Source organism: Oryza sativa, chromosome 1 (assembly GCF_034140825.1).
Source record: "Oryza sativa Japonica Group chromosome 1, ASM3414082v1".
In the NCBI taxonomy this organism is placed as follows: Eukaryota; Viridiplantae; Streptophyta; class Magnoliopsida; order Poales; family Poaceae; genus Oryza; species Oryza sativa.
The window spans coordinates 34,983,095-35,006,625 of NC_089035.1; the positions used below are offsets into that span (position 1 = coordinate 34,983,095).

At 39.6% G+C, this 23,531-nt stretch overlaps 2 protein-coding genes across 2 annotated transcripts; both read left to right on the plus strand.

Annotated features, from left to right (window-relative positions):
- The first annotated feature begins 2,869 nt into the window (after positions 1-2,869).
- LOC4327564 (leucine-rich repeat protein 1-like) lies at positions 2,870-6,858 on the plus strand. The gene is made up of 6 exons (NM_001406364.1): positions 2,870-3,212; positions 3,991-4,062; positions 4,431-4,574; positions 4,992-5,063; positions 5,143-5,214; positions 6,469-6,858. Exons 1-6 carry the CDS (start codon positions 3,001-3,003, stop codon positions 6,536-6,538), a joined length of 642 nt encoding a protein of 213 aa, NP_001393293.1. The 5' UTR covers positions 2,870-3,000; the 3' UTR covers positions 6,539-6,858.
- Positions 6,859-8,002: 1,144 nt separating this feature from the next.
- LOC107281852 (uncharacterized) lies at positions 8,003-14,321 on the plus strand. Its single transcript, XM_015793366.3, has 12 exons — positions 8,003-8,327; positions 8,442-8,528; positions 8,639-8,710; positions 8,818-8,882; positions 9,036-10,579; positions 10,670-10,798; positions 10,877-10,945; positions 11,051-11,103; positions 11,824-11,936; positions 12,080-12,951; positions 13,035-13,095; positions 14,020-14,321. The coding sequence occupies exons 5-10, from the start codon at positions 9,500-9,502 to the stop codon at positions 12,724-12,726; spliced, it is 2,091 nt and encodes a 696-aa protein (XP_015648852.2). The 5' UTR covers positions 8,003-8,327; positions 8,442-8,528; positions 8,639-8,710; positions 8,818-8,882; positions 9,036-9,499; the 3' UTR covers positions 12,727-12,951; positions 13,035-13,095; positions 14,020-14,321.
- The last annotated feature ends 9,210 nt before the right edge of the window (positions 14,322-23,531 follow it).

Here is a 23,531-nt window from a genome sequence, read left to right on the forward strand (position 1 = left end):
AGCTCGTGGAAGGCGAGGGCACCGCTGACGCATGCGGTGGGGAAGAGCATCACCGCCGCTGCTCGCGGTGGGGGAGGTCGCCGCCGCCGTACGCGGTGGGGAAGAGCGTCGCCGCCGCTGCTGTCGGCGAGAAGAGAAGCAAGGAGACAAGAAGAGAAAGAAGAAAGAAAACAAAGAGAGATGTGGGGCCCACATCATTCTCTCACTTAAATGTGGGCCCCACATACTTTTTTTTATTTCTTTTGCTGACTAGGATGCCACGTCAGCGAAACCACCTATATATACTGCGATAGAACCTTGAGTGCACGGTTTGTGTGAGTTTTGAAATACACATTTCTGGTTTGTGGTTAAGGGACCTCACAAAATCTCGATGTTAAGTCAAGGGACCTCCGGTGAACTTATTCCTTGGTCCCTCAGTCGCGCATGAATCAGATCGATGGCATATGTTCTAAGCAGGCCGGCCCAGCCTAACCATCATAACACATCCTGCGTCCAAAAGGCGCTACCGCGCTAGCTACCTGTACGTTCATCCCACCTCTTGTCCTCATCTCGAATCTCAACCAGAGCAAAAGGTGCTCCTCATAGCACCGAGCGCAATGCGAACCGAAATCCACACGAAATTCTCTCCCCTCCGTGTTCTGGGGATTGGGAGGCCGAGCTGGGCCTGGACTTTACACATACCGTGCGCGTGCGCGCACGTACGTATCACACACCATCCGCCGCGCGCGGTCGCCCACCCTTGCACGCCTAGCTCACGTTGCCGTAACACCCCATACACACCACCCCCGGTCTTAGCGGCGTTGGCCGTTTGCACGCCATCCATCCGATCATCCGCCACATCAGTGCGGCGGCACGCACCCTCCCTCCCCGCATGCGGCGACAGCGAGGGGCTTGGATTCCGTTGGGCGTTCGGCCGTTTGGGCCACCAAGCGCAGCAGGCCACGCAAATATACTCTAACATAGCCTCAGGGGGCCGGTATATATAGGAGTACACGAGGAGGAGATAAAGAAGGATTACAGATATGAAAGGAGTTTACACAAATCAATCTTATCCTAATATGACTCTAACTATCATATACTCTAACAGATCGATCGATGGGTGGAGACGGGGAAAGGTTCATGGCGCTGCGCTGTCTTCGCATCGGCGATTCGGTGCGGCGTTCGTTTGCTACATCCTACTCTACTAAAATTCAAGGTTCCTAAGTTAGGTCGAATAATAATGAGGGAGTGCGCGAACTGCGAGTGCTGCTCCGAATCTAAGAGCTGTGTTGCGAAAGGTATACGTGAAAAACATGGACATCGATTGTACTACTATTGTAAAATGGAAAGGAGATTCCCGGGGGTTCCCTTTTGACATTTCAGCCGAGCGACGAGCCTATGTAAGCCTGACAAGGAAATTGTAGTGTTTTCTCCGGTGCGTGCAATGCAAAGTGGGGTTCAAAAGCGAGGAAACAAACCCCATAAAACCAGCAAAGATGGTGCCTGACATCGACGTCTCAGTGCCAGTACGCCTAGTTGCCGTCGAATCTCCTTTCCTTCTTGTCTCTCTTGTCAAAAATCCAATCTAGACCATATTTAGTTCGTGTGCTAATCTTTTTTAAGTATACGGACACATAGTTGAAGTATTAAACGTAGACTAATAACAAAACAAATTACAGATTCCGCCTGTAAACTGCGAGACGAATTTATTAAGGCTAATTAATCCGTCATTAGCAAATGTTTACTGCAGCATCATATTGTCAAATCATGACGTAATTAGGCTCAAAAGATTCATCTCGCAATTTACATGCAAACTGTGCAATTGGGTTTTTTCATCCACATTTTATGCTTCATGCATGTGTCCAAACATTTGATATGACGGAATTTTTTTTGGAAGTTTGAAGGGAGCTAAACACTACCCTAGTATTGGATAGGACGTTTTATAGTATAACGAATATAGTCTCGATCGCACTCCAAAATCCGCATGCAATTTTAACTTTTCACTTTAACAACCATACTAAATATATGTTCCTAAGTCATGTTTAGATTATAGCCAAAATAACAAATTTTGGCAAGATGATAATATTGCTAAAATTTTGGCAGGATTTGTTATATATTTACTAAATTTGACAACAAACTAAACATGGATCATTTTTTTGCAAGTTGCTAAAAAATGGTATAGTTAAAAATGGCATCAAAATGAACCGGCCCTCTAATGATTTAAACACCAATGTCAAAAAGAAATTACAGTGGAAAAAACCTCAAAATCAATTTAAAAAATAACTTTTAAGATTTAAATTTCGGCAAGAACATATACGTTGTAGTTGTAGAGCAAAAGAGGTGACCCTCGATCGCACTCCAAAATTCGCAAGCGATTTCAACTCTGCACTTTAGCAGCCATACTAATTACGACGCGCCACATTCCCTCCAATCCACTGGTAGCACACGCACGTCCATTCTTCGTAGGCCCAAGATGCCGAGTTTTTTTTGCCTAGGCTGTAGCCGCCGATGGCAACGTGTTGGTGGCACTGGTCCACGCGACACAACACAAAGGCCTTTTTTGTGAGGGAGAAGCTAGCTGCTCAAAGCCCCCGGCGTGACGGCGTCAATCGAAGAAGCGAAAACGACCGAGGAGCGGACTCGGCAAAGTCAACCGACCGATCGCCCGCCCGCCACCGCGCTTTCCAGCGCACGCTGCCTCCCCCCGCTGCACACGGCGAGGGGGCGGATCGGTGTGGCCCAAGCAGGCAAAGCACCCAAACCAAACCCAACCCAACCCACCGAGCGAGCCATCCCCTCCACTACGGCCATTCTCTCTTCGCGAACGCGCACGCGACACGACTACACGCGGAGCAATACAAAAAGTCGCCCTACACCACCAGCGCCAGCCGAGCAGCGGCAGGTGGTGGTGGTGGTGGTGGTGTTGTTGCTGCTGCTACTACTCTTCTTCCCCCTTCCTCGTGTTCCTCCTCTTCGCCTCGTCTCTCTGCCCTGCCTCGTGCGCGTCCAGATCCGGGAGGGATGGGGGCGGGGGCGCTGGGGGTGGTGGCGATGGTGGCGGCGGCGGTGGTGGTGGCGATGGCGGGGGCGAACTCCGAGGGCGACGCGCTGTCGGCGCTGCGGCGGAGCCTCAGGGACCCCGGCGGGGTGCTGCAGAGCTGGGACCCCACGCTCGTCAACCCCTGCACCTGGTTCCACGTCACCTGCGACCGCGACAACCGCGTCACGCGCCTGTGAGCGACCCTCTCCCTCCCTCCCTCTCCTCGCGCTGCGCTGTACTGTACGCGTAGGCTCGAGTTGGGTACTTTTGGGTGTTTGGGGGAACTGGATCGCGAGGCAAGCCGTGTTTGGATGAGCAGTCGATTCCGTTGCGGCCGCGTTGATCTAGAAGACTAGTAGAGCTGTAGTTCGTTGATGAGAGGAGAAACCGATCCACGAGGCAGCCTTTTTAGAGTTTTACTAGGATGTACTAGATTTTGTAAGAATTTTGCTATGGAACTTGTTGAGATTGTGTGGCTATGCCGTGATATGGCTTTACAGTTTTACTCAAAAGGCAAGTGCGCTTTTTTTATTATTGGACCGAGGAAAAATTGGAATGGTCCTGAGCAAATTGAAACATGACAAGAATCAGATAGATGTATCTCTTTTAATGAGAGTGTTATTAGGTTTCTTGGTTGGTTGGGCGGTTGGGGTGTTATGGTTGAAGAATTTAGATGTGAGAGGAATGATAAGGACCAAAGGCTAGAGAAAATTTTAGCTTCAATTGCTTACCCATTTGAACTTTCACAGCTTTCATTTCTTCTGTCTGTCATTTGTGTTCCAAAGTCCAAACCTCCAAAACACTTACTGTGCGTCAGTTCATGAAGTAAAAAAACAATCCACTTTACTATTAATCTTTTTCAGTGTGGTCAAAATCTATGGCCAGTTCCTTGTATTGTATATGAAGTTGAATTATTTCTCAAGAACATCTTCTTCTAATTGTTTTCTTGGAATACATCCCTCTTCTAACAGGGATCTTGGGAATTTGAACTTATCTGGTCATCTGGTGCCTGAGCTTGGAAAGTTGGATCATCTGCAATATCTGTAAGCTTTTCTTGCCCATGTGGTTTGATTCTTTGCTAGTTCTTCTCAATTATTTTGTTTTACTTCTAATATGACATAGTTTAGTGATTGAGGTAGATAAGATACCATCTCATGTCCTTCCCACCGCACTCCTAAAACATGATATTGTGACATGGTTTTATACTTTTATGCATATTCTATGGTTGAACATTTATGTAAGATCCATTTTCTTTTATCTCCAAGATATCTGTCAAGTTCTATTCTCATACAGTTTGTGATGTCTGAGAATGATGTATTGAAGTTTTGTTTAGTTTAATGTATGATTGTTAGTTATTCGCATAATTTATATTGATGCACTTTGGTAGTATTAACCATCAGCATTGGAACAGGGAGCTATACAAGAATAATATTCAAGGAACGATCCCATCGGAACTTGGTAATTTGAAGAATCTTATAAGCTTGGACCTGTACAAGAACAACATTTCTGGGACTATACCTCCAACACTTGGGAAATTAACGTCCCTTGTATTCTTGTAAGTTTGTGTTATTCAAATGATCTCATTGTAAAATAGTTCTAAGTTCTCACATGTTAGCTACTGATTTCATGCCGTATATGCACATTCTGCATACTTCCTCCATTTCAAACTACAATGCCTGTGTTTTTACATTCTTACTTCAAAATAAATACGTGTATATCATATAGGTTTATTGATCCATACTCTCTTTTATCTTTGCTGCCTCTTCATCATTTGCGAGCAAACACCTACACAAACTATTTCTATCATGGCTATTTTCTGATTTAACTTCGTTAGTCCCTGTTCATGCTTTATAAGAAATAAGCGGGAATGCATATTGATGTCTTTAAAACTTTACCTTCAGCTTGTTTGAATTTTCTGGTGGTTTGTTGACTTATGCATTCTATCTTTCTAACACATTATTATGCTTTGAAGGCGGCTCAATGGCAATCGCTTGACTGGGCCAATCCCAAGGGAACTGGCCGGAATATCTAGTCTTAAAGTTGTGTAAGTACAATTCCTGGTGCTGAGTGCTTGGCTGCAAACAATCTTGAATGTGATAAATTTTACCCCCTTGTTCTTTCAGTGATGTTTCAAGCAATGATCTGTGTGGAACAATTCCTACATCAGGACCATTTGAGCACATTCCCCTAAGCAAGTAAGTTTGACTGCCTTTGTGATACTATTATGATTTCTTCAGCAGTATTAAAGTCATTATCATTTTATATTAAATTTCAAAACTAATGGTAGCCCAAAACAAATTCTGACACAAGTTTGTTAGTGTCGTAATCAATACTTCCATAAGGTAAATTAAACTAGGAATTTAATGTTGGTGGCCAATATGAGGATCCTATACTAAACATTTCATGCCCATAGCCCCATAAGTAAGGTTTCTTTCTGATCCCTGCCATTTCATCATCATTACATCGTATTTCCTTCTGTTTTTCATATTCATTTGTACGTATATTCAATGTTTCCTTGATAACAAGTTAACAAACAAAATACTTGTGAGGAATTATTTTTCACTCATTACTCATTAGTGTTTTGGGGAGGCCCTTCCCACTGTGGCAAATACTTTATTATTGTTCCATTATTCTGGTTGACTACTTTGTAGTAATATAGTGTATCATCCCTATCTTCTAGTTTTTTTTAGGATATGGCCTGTAATTTGAAAGGGCACACGTGAGATCTATCATTGTTTATTGGGTCTTTCTAGGAATAACTTTTAGCCAAATGCCCTTGTGTTGCAAGGGACTTGAAATAACATTACAAAATATAAAGTCAAAAAGATTTATACATTGCTTGGAAAAAAATATTTTCAATCAAACATCAATCCAGAAATAGCCTAGCCACATACCCAAGCAATCTGTTTATCTAGAGAATATACCATCTTACACATTTTGGAGGCTGGATTGAATTCCATTGTCGAAAAACATCTTGAACACACGCATTGGCAGACTCACCATCACCAACACAATATAGTAGAGAGAGGTATATCACAGTATGAAGCAGCTCACCTAGTGGCTCTGCGTTAAATTCGAGAGCGGTTTAATAGTTGATCCATCCAATGCGCTTGCTTTGCCTCCCCTTGTGCTTGCATGTTTCTAGGCAACCTTCTGAGTATTCTGTATTTCTCTATTGATAAAGACACATAGGTAGGATGTTTACAAGTCTGTCTTCTGATCTATATGAGCAAGTATATATAGTCTTAGTTTCTGTAGACTTCTGTCCTGCGTGGATGTTTTCTCCTTTTGCAGTGATGCATCTTGCTTGCATTCCATTTCCTGTTTCTCTTATATCTAGTTATTGCCCTCGGTGGCTTAATTAATGTTCAGTGTCGATGATTCCTGTTTTGGTTATAAGTATCAACAAGTTGACCTATGCCCATTATGCACATTCTGATTACGTGCAGCTTTGAGAAGAACCCACGCTTGGAAGGTCCAGAACTACAAGGCCTGGCTGTATATGACACCAACTGCTAGATGGAAACACGAAGAAAAGAATGGGTAGAAAGTAATGGGCGTAAAATGTTACCGAAAACCGGGTGATATAGATTATGTTAGGTTTGGACCTACCACTCTGTAATCCTCCATGCATAGCTCTTGTTTGTGCTGTTTGTCGGCAATGAAGTTGTATGTTGTAGCAGAATACTTTCTTTCTGTGAAAGTAAACATGGAACTGCTTATGTCATGAGTCAAATGTTATTGTTATCACGCTTCCCTGTGTTATATTGACCAAACTAAAGATGAAAGTTCTTGTCTGCTGATTATATCCTTTGCTAATGATGGCACATTTATGCAGCATTTCCCTTGCTGTCGCTGACTTGAATTGTTTCCATCATCCAGTGAACGAAACCTTCGATGTTTGGTTTCCGAGGAACGTTCTATTGCAATTTTCATTATAGAGAATGCTAAATTTCAGTCGTCTGAAGTTTTTTTTTTAAAAAAAAATCAGCCATTTTAACACATTACTAAAATTAAAAGTGGATTACTATGCAAAGTGTAATTTTTTATTTTACTGCTGCATTTGCTTAATTCACATGGTTTTACTTTCCTTTTTTTTTTTGTTGAAGTTTGATATATGTTTTATTTATTTATTATTTTTAAAAAGATCTTATCAATTGTAAATCTGAATTTTGTCTATGATAGAACAATTTATTGCTCAAACTTTGATTAAAAAAGGAATTCGTTTAAATAGAAAACAGGGGGAATAGTCAAAATTGTGATATCAATAATTTAAACCTAGATAATCTATAATTTTATTAATTGAAAGCTATTAGGTAACTTTGTTTTGGCATAAAAATGAGCGTAGCTTAACTGATTAGGTTTCGGTGGTGAAATTTGTTCACTCAAGACTTGACTTGGGTATTCGTATTTGCAACTAATTATTCTTTCAGTGATACATGACATACCCATCGACATTGGTGTCCTTGTGATTACTTCATGAATATAAAGATATAAGATATGCATGTCTAGTTATAATAGGTGTTCATAGGGGTAAAATGTACGCGCGTTTACATGATTGTTTACGTTTGTATTGTGTTTCACACACAATTTTTTTTTGGCATTTACCTAATCCAAAATTATTGATTATAATAAATAAATGGTAAATGTGAATTTTCTTAAGCTTCCTTTCCTTTTTTCTTACGCTAGAGTGTCCATCGTATCCATTTTTGAGTCGTTAAGAACACGTATATAAAAAGATTTGCATATAAATAATTTTTATTTGGTAATAAGTGATTTGAATAAGCATATGAATAAACAAAACAATGGGAGTTAATTATTTATCTACCGACACATATGTGCAAATTAAATTAGCTCAACCCATTACAACGCACAGACATATTTGATAGTAACATTTAATTCTATAAGAATAATATAAATACATAATTTACACATGTAGATGGGCTGGATTAAGATGCCTTTCGATTGCTTTAATGTTCGTGCTATAGTACGAAACGCCAGGCAAGTCTCCTCGTTCTTCTCGTCGCCGCTCTCCCGCTGGCTTTGCTCTTCAACTTCAACTACTTCGCCGCCTCGCAGAATCCCGGCGACGCGAACCCTATCAGCCCGTGAACAACCAACCGCCTCGAGAAGCCACATTTCGTCGAGGCGCGGGGGCGGCGCGCTGTTCGCCTTGCTGGGGGGATCGGGGCGGCTTCTCGGCTGCGGCGGTGGCGGTGCTTTCCCCTTCAACCTTCGCGGCTGCGCGCGGCGACCGGAGCGCGGGCGCGGCGCGCCTCGTCGCCCCCCGTTCGTGGCGCTGTTAGAGGTAATCGATCGCTCTTTATCTCTTGCTTCGGGATTTCATCGAATGCCTTGAGTTCGCCTCTCCCATCCAGTTTCTTGAACTCGTCGGCGTTCGTTCTCGCTTTTTTGTTGGCAGGTTAGGAGGATTCATTGGTGCGGCACTGCGGCATTACGACGAACGTCTCGAGCGCGCCTCGTCGCCCGGTTTGTGGCGCTGCTAAAGGTTATTGATCGCTTATCTCTTGCTGCGGAATTTCATGGAAAATCCTCGCGTTCGCCTCTCCCATCCAGTTTCTTGAACTCCTTTGTTCGTTCTCGCTTTTTTGTTGGCAGGTTAGGATTCTTTGGGGCATTTCGACGAACGTCTCGCTCGCGCCTCGTCGCCTGTTCGTGGCGCTGCTAAAGGTTATCGATCGCTTATCTCTTGCTTCGGAATTTCATCAAGAACCCTCGCGTTCACCTCTGGGATCCAGTTTCTTTATCTCCTATGTTCGTTGTCTTTTTCTTGGCAGGGCACGAGGATTCTGCAGTGCGACATTTCAGCGAACACCTTGCGCGCACCTCTGGCGCCTTCCAGGTTGGTGGCTTTGTCTTTCTACAGCATTTCGAACATCTTAGTCTTATGCTTGTAGTGGTATTTCTGCTTCAAACTTTTTGTTCCTGTAATGTGAACAACTTAGACTTCGCTGTGGCATTATTGCATGACACCTTGATCTTGTTGTTGTTGCAGCATTTCCCAAGGAGGCTTAAATCCTTATTATTATCTCTTCCCTTCCTGCGGACAAATTTATCTTGTGGCATTTATGCTACCTTGATCTCGCTATTGACATACAATATCCCACAAACACAAAACCTCAAATCCTAACTTATCACAAGATGATTCCTCAAAATGATTTGTTGTTTCCTCTATGTTCCCTTTTCCATGACATATTTAGAACCTACAATGTCTTGAGATATTTTATTAGCAGTGACTTCTTGCTCGGATCTTTCAAGTGTCAGGAACAATCTCGTTCTTGTTGTACAGTATTCCACAAACACAGAACCTCAAATTCTAACTTATCAACAAGATGATTCCTTAAAATGATTTGTTGTTTTCTCTGTGTTCCCTTTTGCATGAAATACTTACAACCTACAGTATCTTGAGATGTTTTATCAGCAGTGACTTCTTGCTGGGTATTTCAAGTGTTGACAATAATGGCGGTTCCTGTCAATACCAATAACCAAGAGGAGGAAGGTTGTAATCCTTCCTCAGGCAATGAGCTTGAACAATTAGAATCAGATTTTTGTGATGAAGCCAATAACATTGAGCTCGCTAAGGCCTTTTGGTATAACAAGAGTGAATTGGAGCAATCAGCAATTCTATCGGTTGAGATTGAGGAATTGGAGATGACTTATTATAGGGGCTGTATACCCCCTTTTGAGCTGCATCAAGTTCCTTTATTATCTGATGCCATCAGCTTCATACAAGACACAAAATCCTGGTTATATTGGGTTTGTCCCAATTGTGAGAGGATGTTTCTAGATTCTGAAGGCTTCTTGTTGCATCTCGAGAATGAACATCTACCACAACTGCCTAGATCTGAGCCAATTATACCTAGGAGAATATCTGACAATGATGTAAGGGGATTAAAAACCTTTAGTTGGCTTCCAGGCAACATGTATATGAGAGGAGGAGTGGATGACACTAATTTTGAAGATACCGAGATAAGGAAAACAATCATGCAGAAGATTCAGGAAGTGGTTTTCAAGCTCATAGATCTAAGGATCCTTTCTGCTGATCTTACAAATAAATTGACCACGTTTTCAAGACTTCGGGTGGGAAGAAGAGCCTATCTGTTGCCCGGTATGTTGAGCATTGCATTTCTAGGTGCAGAAGATCTTGAAATGATCTATAAATTGCTGCATCAGTTGTCGTTAGCCAATACATGGGAACTTGAGCAGAGTCCTGAGTTTGATGAAGATGGGAGTGATTCTTTTGATGCTGTTACTCTCGTTCAAGATACTAACACCCTCTGTCTGGATGTAAGAAAAATCATTTCTAGTACTGATGGTTCTATCATGGAAGATGATGTCTTCAAATGGCTATTCTATACACCCCTGCAAGAAGGGATGCTGTTATCATGGTTGAGCATGAAACAAAAACGTCTTCAACGTGGAGTTCAGATCATATTGCAGATTAAGACTTTCAGGGACACACTAATAGATGCATACAAGAGTAAGCTTGATGATGGAAAGATTTCAGAACAGGAACCTCCTAACTGTTTCCTTACTGAGGTCTCATTCTTAGTTTCTTACTTGACCCTTTCTTTTCCTCGAATTCTTGGATTGCAATTAATTTTTAATCTTTTGCCATTGAATTTGCAGACTGACTATATTGATGCTAAGATATTGAGGATTGATTCTGAAATTGAGTACATGAAGAAAATGTTGTCAGAAGTCTGTGCATTTGATTACCGTCCTGCCATCATGCCTATTTTGAAGGCCTACATACGGGTTGGTGTTACATTTCTAATTTTGCTTGAAGTCACATTGATTGTTTTCATCTCCTGATTTCTCATCACTTTTTGGCAGGATAAGTTGAGAAAGGCTTCCTCTTGTGGTGTCTTTGATCAAGATGATAGATATGCAGAATATAACAAGGTGATGCCAGTTAAATCTTGATTATACATGGACTAAATGTTCCAGTTCTATTATAGTATTATTCCATGTATTATGATGATCATAACAACATAAATTCCTTTGCAGAATTTGGACTCTGTCAATCAATTTCAGATGGACCAGCAAGCTGGGAGAAATCAGTAAGCATGCTTGATTTTCTCTTAAGTTGCTCCCTTTCCATACTTACATGTAGTAGGATTTTTCTCCTAACTGTGGTGACATGATTGTTATATTTAGCAACTCTGTGTCCTTTTCTTGTGGAACCACATTCATGTTTTTTATGTGTATTGATATACAAGATATAGCAGGCACCCCTTTTATTCTAAATGCTCTTATATAAAGCAGTTCATGTAATACATGTATGAAATTTGTGCAAAAGGTGGCTTGTAGGTGACCTCAACATGACCTATTTTCATATCCATGTGATATACCCAACATCTCTGCTATTCCTTTCTTACTGATCTGTTATACAAAATCTCTAGCGCCTTCAAGATGTAACTGCTTGGTACCACCAAAATCTTCAGAAGTTTCTTCGTAAGTAAAATAGAAAGGGCACTGGAGTATCTGTAGAATTTTCGTATAAAGCATCCTCCATTTGTTTGCTAAGATATCTTGACTACCCTGCTGTTGTCATTCGATCAAACCCAGTTCCTTCATCTACCCTAGACTTTTCTGTCACAAAGCTAATGCCTTAACTAACTTTTTGTGAAAAATCTATGATCGTGTTTAGTTCTATCCATAGATTGGTTTGGTCCTTTTAAATAGCATCTCATGTCATCTTTACCCTGCATATTTGAACTATTCCCTTATGATTCAGCTCCTTATTCTGTTGTGCTGTTAATTATCTCCTTGTGTTGCAGAAATTTTGTTGATGAAGGCAACAGTTCTAGGACCAAGGTCGAGAAAGCACGGTGCTTTGTTTCAGATCATCAAGCCTCTATTATAGAACAAACGGGAACATGCACAATATCAGGTGAGTTTCTCTAATCAGGTACCATTTGGCTTTATATGTCATTGATTTATATAATTCTGAAAGCCAAAAAACACGAGCTTGACAGTATCTTGTATCACAGAAATTATGACATTTAGTAATCTCATGCTCCTTTGTTTCGCCAGAGGAACCAAGCGCTCAGATTGACATCAGCTGCACCTACTGTGGAGAGATAGTTGAGGAAAATTCAACAATTGTGGAGAAAGAGGAGGAGATAGTTGAGGAAAATTCAACAAGTGTGGAGAAAGAGGAGTGGGAAGTGGTCATGGAGGCTATGAAGAGGTTGGTGGCATCTCTGCCTCCAGAGATGGTTCAGTTGCCAGGGACTATGTCAGAAGATCCAGCAAGCAAGATTGCCTTTCATATAATACGTGAGTTATCTTTTCGCCAGGCTATTAAAAGTGTGAATGGGCAAAGAATGGACACCAAGGCTGTGGATACTGGTCCAGGTGCTCTTGGAATTGCCAAGCCAGCATCAGACGAAAAGGTCAATGCAGCATCAGACAAAAAGGGCAATTCTGGAAGGCCCAAGAGGAGGATGCTTAAGAGCTTGATATGGGCTCTGCTCTCATCATTTGCTAGCCACCTGTCAATGCTACTGCTATCCAGATACTTGTTTGGAGGTGAAGAGGGAAAGGAATCAAAAGATTGCTGTCACATAACTAGAGAGAAGAAAAACAGAGAGTTCAAAAGGTGGCTTGTCATTAAAATAATTGCTCCGGTGATTTTGTGTGGCTATGTGCATCATTCGGTTCTGTGTTATCGATCCTGAGGACAGACAGGAAGCCTCGGTCTTCAGCAGAAATGGATTCATCAATTTGATAACGAATTCAATATCAAAGATTTCATTCTTTGGAATTAAGGATTTCCCAGCGACATCACAATATATTACGATATGTGCCCACGCAGTCTCTTTTGTTGCTGATCTCGTGAGTTCCTTATTTCTGTACTTTATGGGAGGATTTGCAGAGCTTGACCCAGCTGATGGATAAATTGTGTAAGTTCAATTCAACTAGCGATACTGAGTGTTTACTTTGCTCCACATAATCTTCCATGTGACCATTTTCATCGTTCTTTCAGTGACACAAGTCATGATCTGTGTGGAATCCAATGTCAAGCTCATTTGAGCGCATTCCTGAAAGTAAGTTTGACTACCTTTTTAACATATTATGATTCCTTTGCAGTTTTCAAAGCATACTCATTTTGCATTGAAGTTTGAGAACTAATGAAAGCTTGAGTTAATGAAATCTTACTTCCAGTTGTTGAATTTCTAAACCAATATTTACAAAAATTTACGTAATTATAATCACTCATAGTACTTTAAGTATGATCTATATCTTATACATTTGCATAAAATTTTTGAATAAACATGTGAGAAAAAAGTCAACGGCGTCATCTATTAAAAAACGGAGGTAGTATATTCTAGAATATATAAACTTGTAAGGTAGTTAAATATCTCGTGGAAAAAGTATAATTTTCAATCAAACATCTATCCACAAATAGGCTAGTCGCATATGCAAATCATGCGCGTTTTTTTCTTTTACAAACTCATCAGCACCTAGTTTCTTTTATACAGTAGCACTGCCTTTGCACTATTAATTCTGAAACATTATGTATTCATTCATTATGCATACAGTGGCGTTGCCTTTGCACTTAGTTCTGAATATTATGGTTTTTTTTTTTTTGAAAAGAGGTTCTGAATATTATGTATTCATTCATTATGCATAAAGGCACATGGATCGGGTATGATAGCAGAAAATGTCTTCCGATCTTCTTTCTGCTAGTATGAACAATGGTACCTCTCCATAACAGAACTACCGGAGAGTACATAGTAATAATTTTTGTAGTTTTCTGACGTGGATGTTTCTCTTTTTCATTGACACGTTGCTTTTCTGTCATTTTCCGTTTCTCTTGCATCTACTGGCTTCATGTTCTGTTTTTTTATCTCTATTTTGGGTATAACTGCTAACAAGTTGACCTGTAAAATTGTGGATCCATGTCATTATAATTTTGTCCATTTTAAAAAAATGTCATTACTATAAATTTGCCTTCTAATTATGTGCAGCTTTGAGAAGGGCCTGCGCATGGGAGCTCCAGAACTACAAAGCCTTAGTCAACATGAAGAGAAGAAAGGATGAGTAGAATGTAATGCCTGCAATGTCAACTGAAAACCTGGTGGTATACTTTCCACCCTGTAAACCTTGTATATAAGGCTCTTGCTTGTGCTTTTTGTCGGCAAGAATGTTGTATGCTGTAGCAGAATGCTGAAAAATAAACACGAAACTGCTTATACGCTTATTCTGAGATTAGAACAGAGCTGGAACGCCTGTAGCCTCTCTGAACCTGTTTGCTCCTAACAACCTAAAAGCATAATGAGATAGAATGGAATGTAAAGGTCAAACTTGGAGTACATTTCAAATTTCGTCCAAACAAGTTTTTTTTTCCTCAGAATAGCAAGAACAGCAGATCTTGCTGAATCTTGAACATGTCGTCGTGGAGATTTGGAAACTTGTACTAAGCACGTTAATTAACTGCCTCGTGCCTGACCGTGAGGTTGGCTATGTGCCTATGTAGGTACTCTCTCCATCCCAATATAAATAAATACTCCCTCCGTTTCGAAATGTTTTAACACCGTTGACTTTTTAGCACATGTTTGACCGTTCGTCTTATTCAAAAACTTTTGTGAGATATGTAAAATTATATGCCTACATAAAAATATATTTAACAATGAATCAAATGATAGGAAAAGAATTAATAATTACTTAAATTTTTTGAATAAGACGAACGGTCAAACATGTGATAAAAAGTCAACGGCATCAAACATATCGAAATGGAGGGAGTATAACCTAATACAAATGTGATAGTATATCCTAGGATAAATATAATCTTATGATATGTCATATATGTATTACGGAAAAACTACCTCACATGCGTTGGCAGCACGTGTTTTTGGGAGCAGTTTAGTTCAACTAACTAAATTAGTTTTAGATAATAATACTCCCTCCATCCCAAAATGTTTAACGCCGTTGACTTTTTAAAAAATGTTTGACCATTCGTCTTATTCAAAAAAATTAAGTAATTATTAATTCTTTTCCTATCATTTGATTCATTGTTAAATATACTTTTATGTATACATATAGTTTTACACATTTCACAAAAGTTTTTGAATAAGACGAACGGTCAAACATGTTTAAAAAAAGTCAACGGTGTCAAATATTTAGGGAAGGAGGGAGTAGTAATTTAGGTAAGATTTTTCTTTTTTTGAAGATTTTTTTTACTAACAGATTGAAAACTTTCAAGTTAGATTTTTCAAATCCGGCTTAAGATTTAGGGGAATTTAACTATTTGCCACTTTTACATTTGGCAATTAGTCAAATACCCTTCTTAGGTTTGCACTTACTATTTTGCCACCGGAGAGAGAAGTTTTTCTAACTATTTGCCACTTTTAACACTGTAGACCGCCACATGAGCATGCTAACATGAATTAGGTGCGTTAAATGACCAATCTACCCTACCATCATAACCCTAAAACGATCTCATCATTCTGATTGTAAATGTTAGCCTTTATAGTACTTATATAGGCCATCTTGGACCTTTATGCGCTATGTTTTCTTTAATAGACTATAAAAAAATACACTATGTGGCAGGACTTATGTGTAATATTTAACATCTTCCAGGACTCAGAAAAAAAAATTGCAGTTCAGAGTTTATAAATTAAGTCTAGAATAAAGCCAAGCAAGCATATCCGGTTCTCTACATCTTTTAATTCAAAACTAGAAATAATTAAAACAAAAAGTTCTATTGTATTAGCCCACTGAATATTCTAAATTCAAAATGTGCATTTGCTTATTGGTCAGTGTGAGCATTTGTCCTTCATATCACTGTAAGGTGTCAAAAATCATAATTGCTACTATCACATTTTATTTTAAGTTGAAAGGTGCTCAAAGATGTCATTTTTTTCTCATATCATGTAAATTAGAACGCGCTAAGATATAGTCTAGAGGGGGAGGGGGTGAATAGGCTTTCCTGAAAATTACAAACAAATTCGCAGCGGTAAAATTCAGCAGGTTCGGAACCTCCGGGTGTAGAACACTGGAAATTCCGATCTGCTCAGACTGTTCGGAACTTCCGGTGATCTTAATACTAGAACTTTCGGGCAACAGAAAAACCTGAAGATCTTAACAGTGACTTGAACTAAATTGCACGAAGTAAACTACTGGATGACAAAGCAGATACACAATCACAACAACATGCACAGAATCATCACAGAGAGGACAAAGGCGATTTTTTTCCCGAAGTTCGGATCTTGCAATCCTACTCTCCGTTGAGGTGCTCCAAGAAGCCATATCTCAATTAACCCCTTGCCTCACTTGTGCAAAGATCCCAGAAAAAGTCCAAGGCCTTCAACTCAACACTCCTAGGTCATTTTCTAGAATTTGAGCGATCACCAAGATCCAACTCTTAAATCCTTCTAGAAAAGACCACAAGTGCAAGTTGCTCTACCTAGGAGAACCTCTGAAAACTCAGCACAAGAATCTTTACTCACTTACCTTGTTTCCTTGCGGAGGTAAGGAAAACCTTCACAAACTTACCCGGGACATCCACAAGATCTTTGGAAGCTCGCGGGCGACACCTAACCATCTAGGAGAAGATCTCCAAGAGTAATAAACCCAAGTGACAGCCCACAAGATATCCAAAGTGCTCAAACAAACCTAATGTTCAAACATTCTCCAAATCACTCCTACACTCTCATCTATTCTCTCAATCTCCCAAGAATGGCTCTAGATTTGAGTGGAGGAAGCAAAGGGATCTTGGGAGAGGCTAGAAGAACCTAGGGCATGAAAGAACTGAAGTGAAAATGGCCAAAAGGTGAGCTGGGTGCGATCCGAATATATATAACGGCTAGGTGACGTCATCTAGCCGTTACTCACATTTTTGAACTGGAAGGGGCCCGGAACTTCCGGACAACACTTATGAAAATTTTCAACTCGTAAGGTCCGGAAGTTCCGGGTGCAGGGGCCAGAACTTCCGGCCAGCCTTCTCTGTCCGGGATGGAGCCATTTCCAAAAATAGCTCCTAAAAATATTCTACCATATGGATCTCACTAAGAGCACTTTTTATATCCCAGAACCACACTTGGAACCCCTCTTAATAGTACGGTTTTTCCTAAAACTCGATTTCAAATATTAAACTATCATATTGTCTTTCAAGCTTCAAATCTGCTTGAATGAATGTTGTAGGGGGTCTCCAAGCATCTCTCGATCACCTAAGTTCACCTTGGGAGTTGGGACTAATCACCTGAGTAACTCAATAAACTCATTAGTCCCTTAATCGTATTCATCATTACACCAAAACCCACTAGGGGGATAAATACAACTTCAATATTTTCTCCTCACTCTTTAATATGAATAGATTTGTGAAGGCAAGGGTATATTGGTCATTTCATGCGCCCAGTCCATGTTGGCATGCACATGTGGTGGTGTTAACGACCAAATTTGGTAGATCATAGATTGGATTTGAGGTTAAAGTCGAAGCGGATTTGAAAGAAGTTCATTTCTCGGAAACAGAGTGCGCATCAGCTACAGACAACGTTGGCTACTGTCTGCATCGTCTGATATTGAGTCGGACAAGGAGAAGCCAATGTAGCCAATTTCAGCAAGATGGTTCTAGAATCATTGTTGGGGTGCTGCACAAGTATTGCCACGCATGGATTGAGTCCAAAGAAGGCAATTGTATCTATTAATTAGGATATTCTAGTAGTTTTCTTAGAGATATTCCGGTAAGAGTCCGCCTGAGGGACTTGTTCGTATTTTGAGTTGTAATAGAGATAGAGTCGTGTCTGACAAGGACATATTATGTACTTTAGGTATAAATATGATCCAATACCTCAGAAGCAAATAACATCAGTTCAATAATACTTTCGGCGTATCGCCACCCTTTTATATTTTCATTGTTTCGACGAGTTCTTGCTTTCGAGTTGGGGTGCATCGGTTTCGATCTCCGACGAAAAAGGTAAAGCTTGTTATGGCGGCTTACGTTCTCGGGATTAGTGCTTACATCTCTATGACACTCTAATCTTGTTTATGTAAATCGTCGAGTTATCATATATGCTATATAATCTAGATCGATATCACTATCTAACCTCATCGGATAGCCTCTATCATCGAAAACAGTCGGTATAGATATTGACGTCGAGATAGATTATACAGTATATTTACTATCTTGAAAAAGGTATCATTAACTTGTTTAGATCTTATGTTTCTCTTCATGCTTAATGCTGCATCGTTTAAGTTTGATCTGTTAAGTAATGCTCTGAACTATAATATCTAGCTTGTCTTATGATTGCTAATAGAGATAGCATCGGAGTTTCCGCCGATCTTACCTGGTTTAGTTATCTTGTTCTTTATATGTTTACTTGATATACTAAATCTGCTCTTATATTAAGATCTCACTTAGATAAAATATATTAAGTCTACTATCAGTCGGTTAGGTTATCCTGATATTAGATTGATTCATGTTTAGTATATTTCATCTATATTGATATCTTAGTATAAAGTAGTATCTGAGTACGTACTAGCCGATACATGTTAGATCTGTCTTATCGGCTACGCTATGAATATATATAATCTTTGCTTCGAAGTACTTTTAGACATAAGTGATTTATACTGTCTCGGCATGCTGTCCGATCTATCCTAATCATTTGGTTTAAACATATTTCGATGAATAGATTGTATATTATTGATATCTACAGCCGATCAGGTAGATCTAACTATTTCTATGATTTATATTTCATTGTTGATCTAATGCATGTTACATCGGCTTAATATTGGACGATACGTCATCGGCAATCCAGCCGATCGGCTTTCGTTTATGGATTTAACTTTGCTTTTCTTTGGTTCTTGTTGGTTGCAGGATCAAACCAACTGGTACGCTTAGAACCCGAAAGCAATTCTTTGGACCTGCAATAGAGTAAAGCAAATCTCTCAGGCCAGTGTGTGTGTTTGCACCAACACGTGGTCTACAGTATCAAAAGTGGCAAATAGTTACAAAATCTTCTCTTTCCGGTGGCAAAATAGTAAGTGCAAACCTAAAAAGGGTATTTGGCTAATTGCCAACCGTAAAAGTGACAAATAGTTAAATTCCCCTAAGATTTAAACTTTGAAGTTAAATTTTGAAAACTTTCAACTCAAACATTGAAAATTTTCAACTCAAAATTTAAATTTATAAGACAAATTTTGAAAACTTTCAACTCAGATTTACAAACTTTCAACTCGAGATTTGAAAACTTTTAACTTGAGATTGAAAACTTTCAAGTCAATATTTAAAAACTTTCAATTCAAAGATATGAAAACACATGTCTGAAGATTTAAAAAATATAGAAAAGCGAAAAAAATTGCGAAAAGAAGAGCTGGCGCGGGGGAGGGAGTGTGAGCTAGTGCGCGCCAATTAGCCATTCCCATCCGTATTAGGTTGTATTTATATTGGGATGGAGCGACGAACCAACGGACACCATTGGATGGATCGATGAGATTGGACGGCGGATAGACGTCAGGGGATCCGCTCGCACTCGGAGAGTCTGGTTGCTCTGCTTCGGGTCCGTCCGAGTCCGACTACTATAGTCGTACTCGTACTCGTATTGTACACCGTTTGAGCATGCCGTTACGTACGCATTATTATACTAGAAATCGATCTCGGTCGTGCTGGAGCCGGACTACGAAAAAGTTGTAAAGCCAAGCCCAACACAAGACGCGATCGATCGATCGATCGCATAAGGCAGGGAAGGGGACGTGTGAAATAATTATCATGATTAATATTTGTGATGAACAATTGGCTATACAAATGATTTAATCAATGATTTAGTTTGAGAGTATGTGTGGATGTTGGTGTGAGTGCGTATGACTAATGTGTGTCAGGTTGTGATATCTGTGCTCAGAAATAGTTGTGTTATCTGATTGTGTACATATTACTTGAGGTTAGACTTGGTCAATGGTGAGGACCGAGACTATGCTCAGGGAGGAGCAGATGTCTAGTGCGATTGGGATACCATGTCTAGTGCGATTGGGATACCATGTGAGAAGGTGACTAGAGTCGGGATTCTTGAATGTCAACTTCGGTCAACGGTGGGGATCGGGACTAGACTCAGGGAGGAGTTGAGGTCCGGACGGTATACCAAGTGACAAAGTTGGATACGAGATGGCACACGGTGGATGGATATCGTGTAGGAGAGATATTTACAACGGGCTTCACAAGGTGCGCGTGCAAGCTTTGGTGTTCGACAAGGATATTGGAAGAAAAGAAGGGGATCAATGAAGTGGTACTGTGTTGCTGCTACAGTAATCGGAATACTGTAGCTGGCTGATATGTGCATGTGTCGTGTGTGCTGTGGACGTCGGCCTGGATGGTTGGGCTCGTGTTGGTGGCTGGATCAACAGGAGCAGCAGCCCAGCTGGCCCATGCGGCAGGAAGGAAGGCAGCGCACGGGAACCGTACAAGGACGACGTGTCGCCACGGGATTGGCGAGGAGGAGTCCGGTTCGGATTCATTGTGGCTGGATGTGGCTGCGGTATTTTGAGAGGAGAATACAGTTTTGGTAAATTGTATTTGATTTGGAAATTGAGGGATTGAGTCCTACATCTATTTTGAGAAGAGGATTTTTAGTATAAATAGATAAGGGTTAAGGCTGAAAGATATCGACACTCTAGGAGAGAAAAGTTAGGGTTTGCTTCGAGATTTCAATACTAGTTCATGAGTTGAGAGAGTAGTGTTTAGATGCACTTCGTAAACACATATTGATGCAATAAAGTATAAGAGTTTCGTTGATACGTGTTATTTTTTATCCCGATGGTTTGACCAAAGGTGACTCGGCGGTCTAACCGGTGGCCGGTCACACCGGCGGCAAGGAGGCGGTCCAATCGACGACAAGGCAACTATCAGACCGATGGCTAGACCGGTGTTAATCTGACGGTCGGACCGACTATGTTGAGATCTCCATCGATTTAAGGGTAATTTTTATTTTTACTAAACTTTTTTGGATTTTTGATCATCCATATCTTTCACCCTCTCTGATAGATTTGTTTGGTCCATTGCTCGATCCTCCAGGACGAACGGCGTGATCGATCGAGAATGAGCCCACTGTCGCTATGCAGGAGCATCGGGATGTTCTGCTGCCGACGAGGAGGAGACTACGAGCGGATCGAGGAGGACAAGGACGATGAGTACGAGGCGGCAATGTTCGAGGAGGAAGACATGGGGCCGGAGGCGCTGGAGGCGCGCGGCGATCGGCTCGTGGCCAGCGCGCGCCGGCGCCGGAGAAGGTCCGCGCTCTCCATCGACTGTGACAAGCACATGTACGTCGCCGACGATTTCAGGGAAGCGGCGCTCTCCTACGTCCTCGCTAAAAAATGTCCGTGACCGTGAGTGCCGTCATGATGATGACTTAATATTCTTTGCTTGATTAATTTACTCCCTCCGTATTTTAATGTATGACGATGTTGGCTTTTCGAACAAATATTTGGCCATTCGTCATATTCAATTTTTTTGCAAATATAAAAAATATTTATATCATGTTTAAAGTATATTTGATGATAAATTAAGTTACAATAAAATAAATAATAGTTACATAAATATTTTGAACAAAACAAATAGTCAAACGTTAATAAAAAAATAACATCATACATTAAAGAGGAAGTATCATTTAAGCTGCTACTTCGGCCTTCTGCATATAGCAGTATGCCACACGGTTTTCTAACACACCACTCCGCCGCAGGGACGAAAGCGCGTCGGCATACGGTGAACAAGCTGTCTCTTGCCTTAAGGTTAATTATCCAATTTCTTAAATCTTCTTCTGCATACTTAGGTCTTGTTAAAAGAGCTTAAAATTTTAAGCAGCGGTCGGTTGGTAACTAGCTTCTATAAATTAAAAAAAGCTAAAAATACCCGCTTCTAGCTTTAAATTTATTCTCTAGATTCTATAACTACAAATTATGAGAATCTAACTGAAAATATAAGCTGTTTGGAAAAGTTTTTGGCACTGAAGATTCTAGAAAAAGTTAAAGTTGTCAGAAACTGATCTCCAAATAGATCCTTAATATGCGTACCTAGTAAATAATCAACTCCAAAACAACCACTACATTCCTTCTCATACCGCTAATTAACGAGCCAGCACAACATCGGTGCTTTGATCAATTAACCCACAGAAGGTGCTGTTTGCTCTAACACTTAGGCGCCGCCGGAGCGGGACGGGATCAGGATGGCTACCCATGCACTTCTTGAATCTGCAAGATGTTACAAGAAGATCCCAGACAGAGGTACGTATACATATGACGACGAGTTCATTATTTCAACCAATCAAACAAAATACCAAATTTAAAGAGGCAGACTCATAGACTATATGGCTGAATTAATTCTAATCTCTCCGTTCTAAAATACAGAATATAGTCACCCTTAACTCGAAGAAAAAAAATAATTATTATCATCAATTTATTTAAATATGGTGGCCCTCGCAGATTGTGAAGCTAGCATCATTATATTTTCTCTCGTATAATAGCATATATATATTTTTCTCAATTTATTATTTGAACATATTAAAATGATAATATAATTTTAAATTTGTACTAACTTTGCCAAACTACAATGTGTAATATTAATATTGTATTTTATATACGTGATAGTTATTAATTATTTTTAATATCAAATTTTATTTATTTCTAAATTATATTCCTATATGGACTATAGACTCATCTTTCAATATTTCTTTTGTTATATTTCTATTTGTAAATTGTATTTCTATATAGACTCTAGGCTCTTCTTCTAATATTATTTATTTCTTATTCTGAATTTTCGAATTTTAGTTACTTCTAAATTATATTCCTATATGGACTCTAGACTCTTCTTGCCATATTTTTTATTTCGAATTTTAGTTATCTGTAAACTGTATTTCTATATGGACTGTAAACTCTACTTTTATTTTTATTCTGAATTTTAGTTAATTCTAAATTCCTATATGGACTCTATACTATTGTAATAATATTCCTTATTTTTAAATTCTAAATTTCTATTATTTCTTAATTGTATTTCTATATGGACTATATACTCTTCTTTTAGTATTCTTTAATAATATTCCTTATTTTTAAATTCTAAATTTCTATTTTTTAATTGTATTTCTATATGGACTATATATTCTTCTTTTAATATTCTTTATTTTTAATTTCGAATTTCAGTTATTTCTAAATTATATTTCTATATGGACTCTGACCTAATTTTAATTTTCCTATTTTTTGAATCCGAATTTTCATTAGTTTTAAATTGTATACCGGTATGGACTATAGTCTCCTCTTCCAAATTTTATCTATTTCTAAATTGTATTTCTATATGGACTCTGTTTTTCTTTTTCTTTGATTAATATGAGAATTTGTAGGCTGTGAGAGCGAACGTTGAGACTCCTTTTTCTACTACCTTAATAATAAGTTAATAATAGAAGATTAATAGATTAGCATAATAAATTAGATGCATACATCCAATAAAATTAAAGAAATTGAGGATGTACGATTTTTATAAAATAGAATTTAGGGAAAAGAT

What these genes read in the sequence shown, in the direction of transcription:
- LOC107281852 (XM_015793366.3), top strand. Translation starts at nt 9,500, where the DNA reads ATGGCGGTTCCTGTCAATACCAATAACCAAGAGGAGGAAGGTTGTAAT. An exon ending in CTAACTGTTTCCTTACTGAG is followed by an intron (nt 10,580 to 10,669) that starts GTCTCATTCTTA and finishes TTGAATTTGCAG; the next exon opens with ACTGACTATATTGATGCTAA. An exon ending in GATATGCAGAATATAACAAG is followed by an intron (nt 10,946 to 11,050) that starts GTGATGCCAGTT and finishes ATTCCTTTGCAG; the next exon opens with AATTTGGACTCTGTCAATCA.
- LOC4327564 (NM_001406364.1), top strand. Translation starts at nt 3,001, where the DNA reads ATGGGGGCGGGGGCGCTGGGGGTGGTGGCGATGGTGGCGGCGGCGGTG. An exon ending in TTGGATCATCTGCAATATCT is followed by an intron (nt 4,063 to 4,430) that starts GTAAGCTTTTCT and finishes GCATTGGAACAG; the next exon opens with GGAGCTATACAAGAATAATA. An exon ending in TTAACGTCCCTTGTATTCTT is followed by an intron (nt 4,575 to 4,991) that starts GTAAGTTTGTGT and finishes TATGCTTTGAAG; the next exon opens with GCGGCTCAATGGCAATCGCT.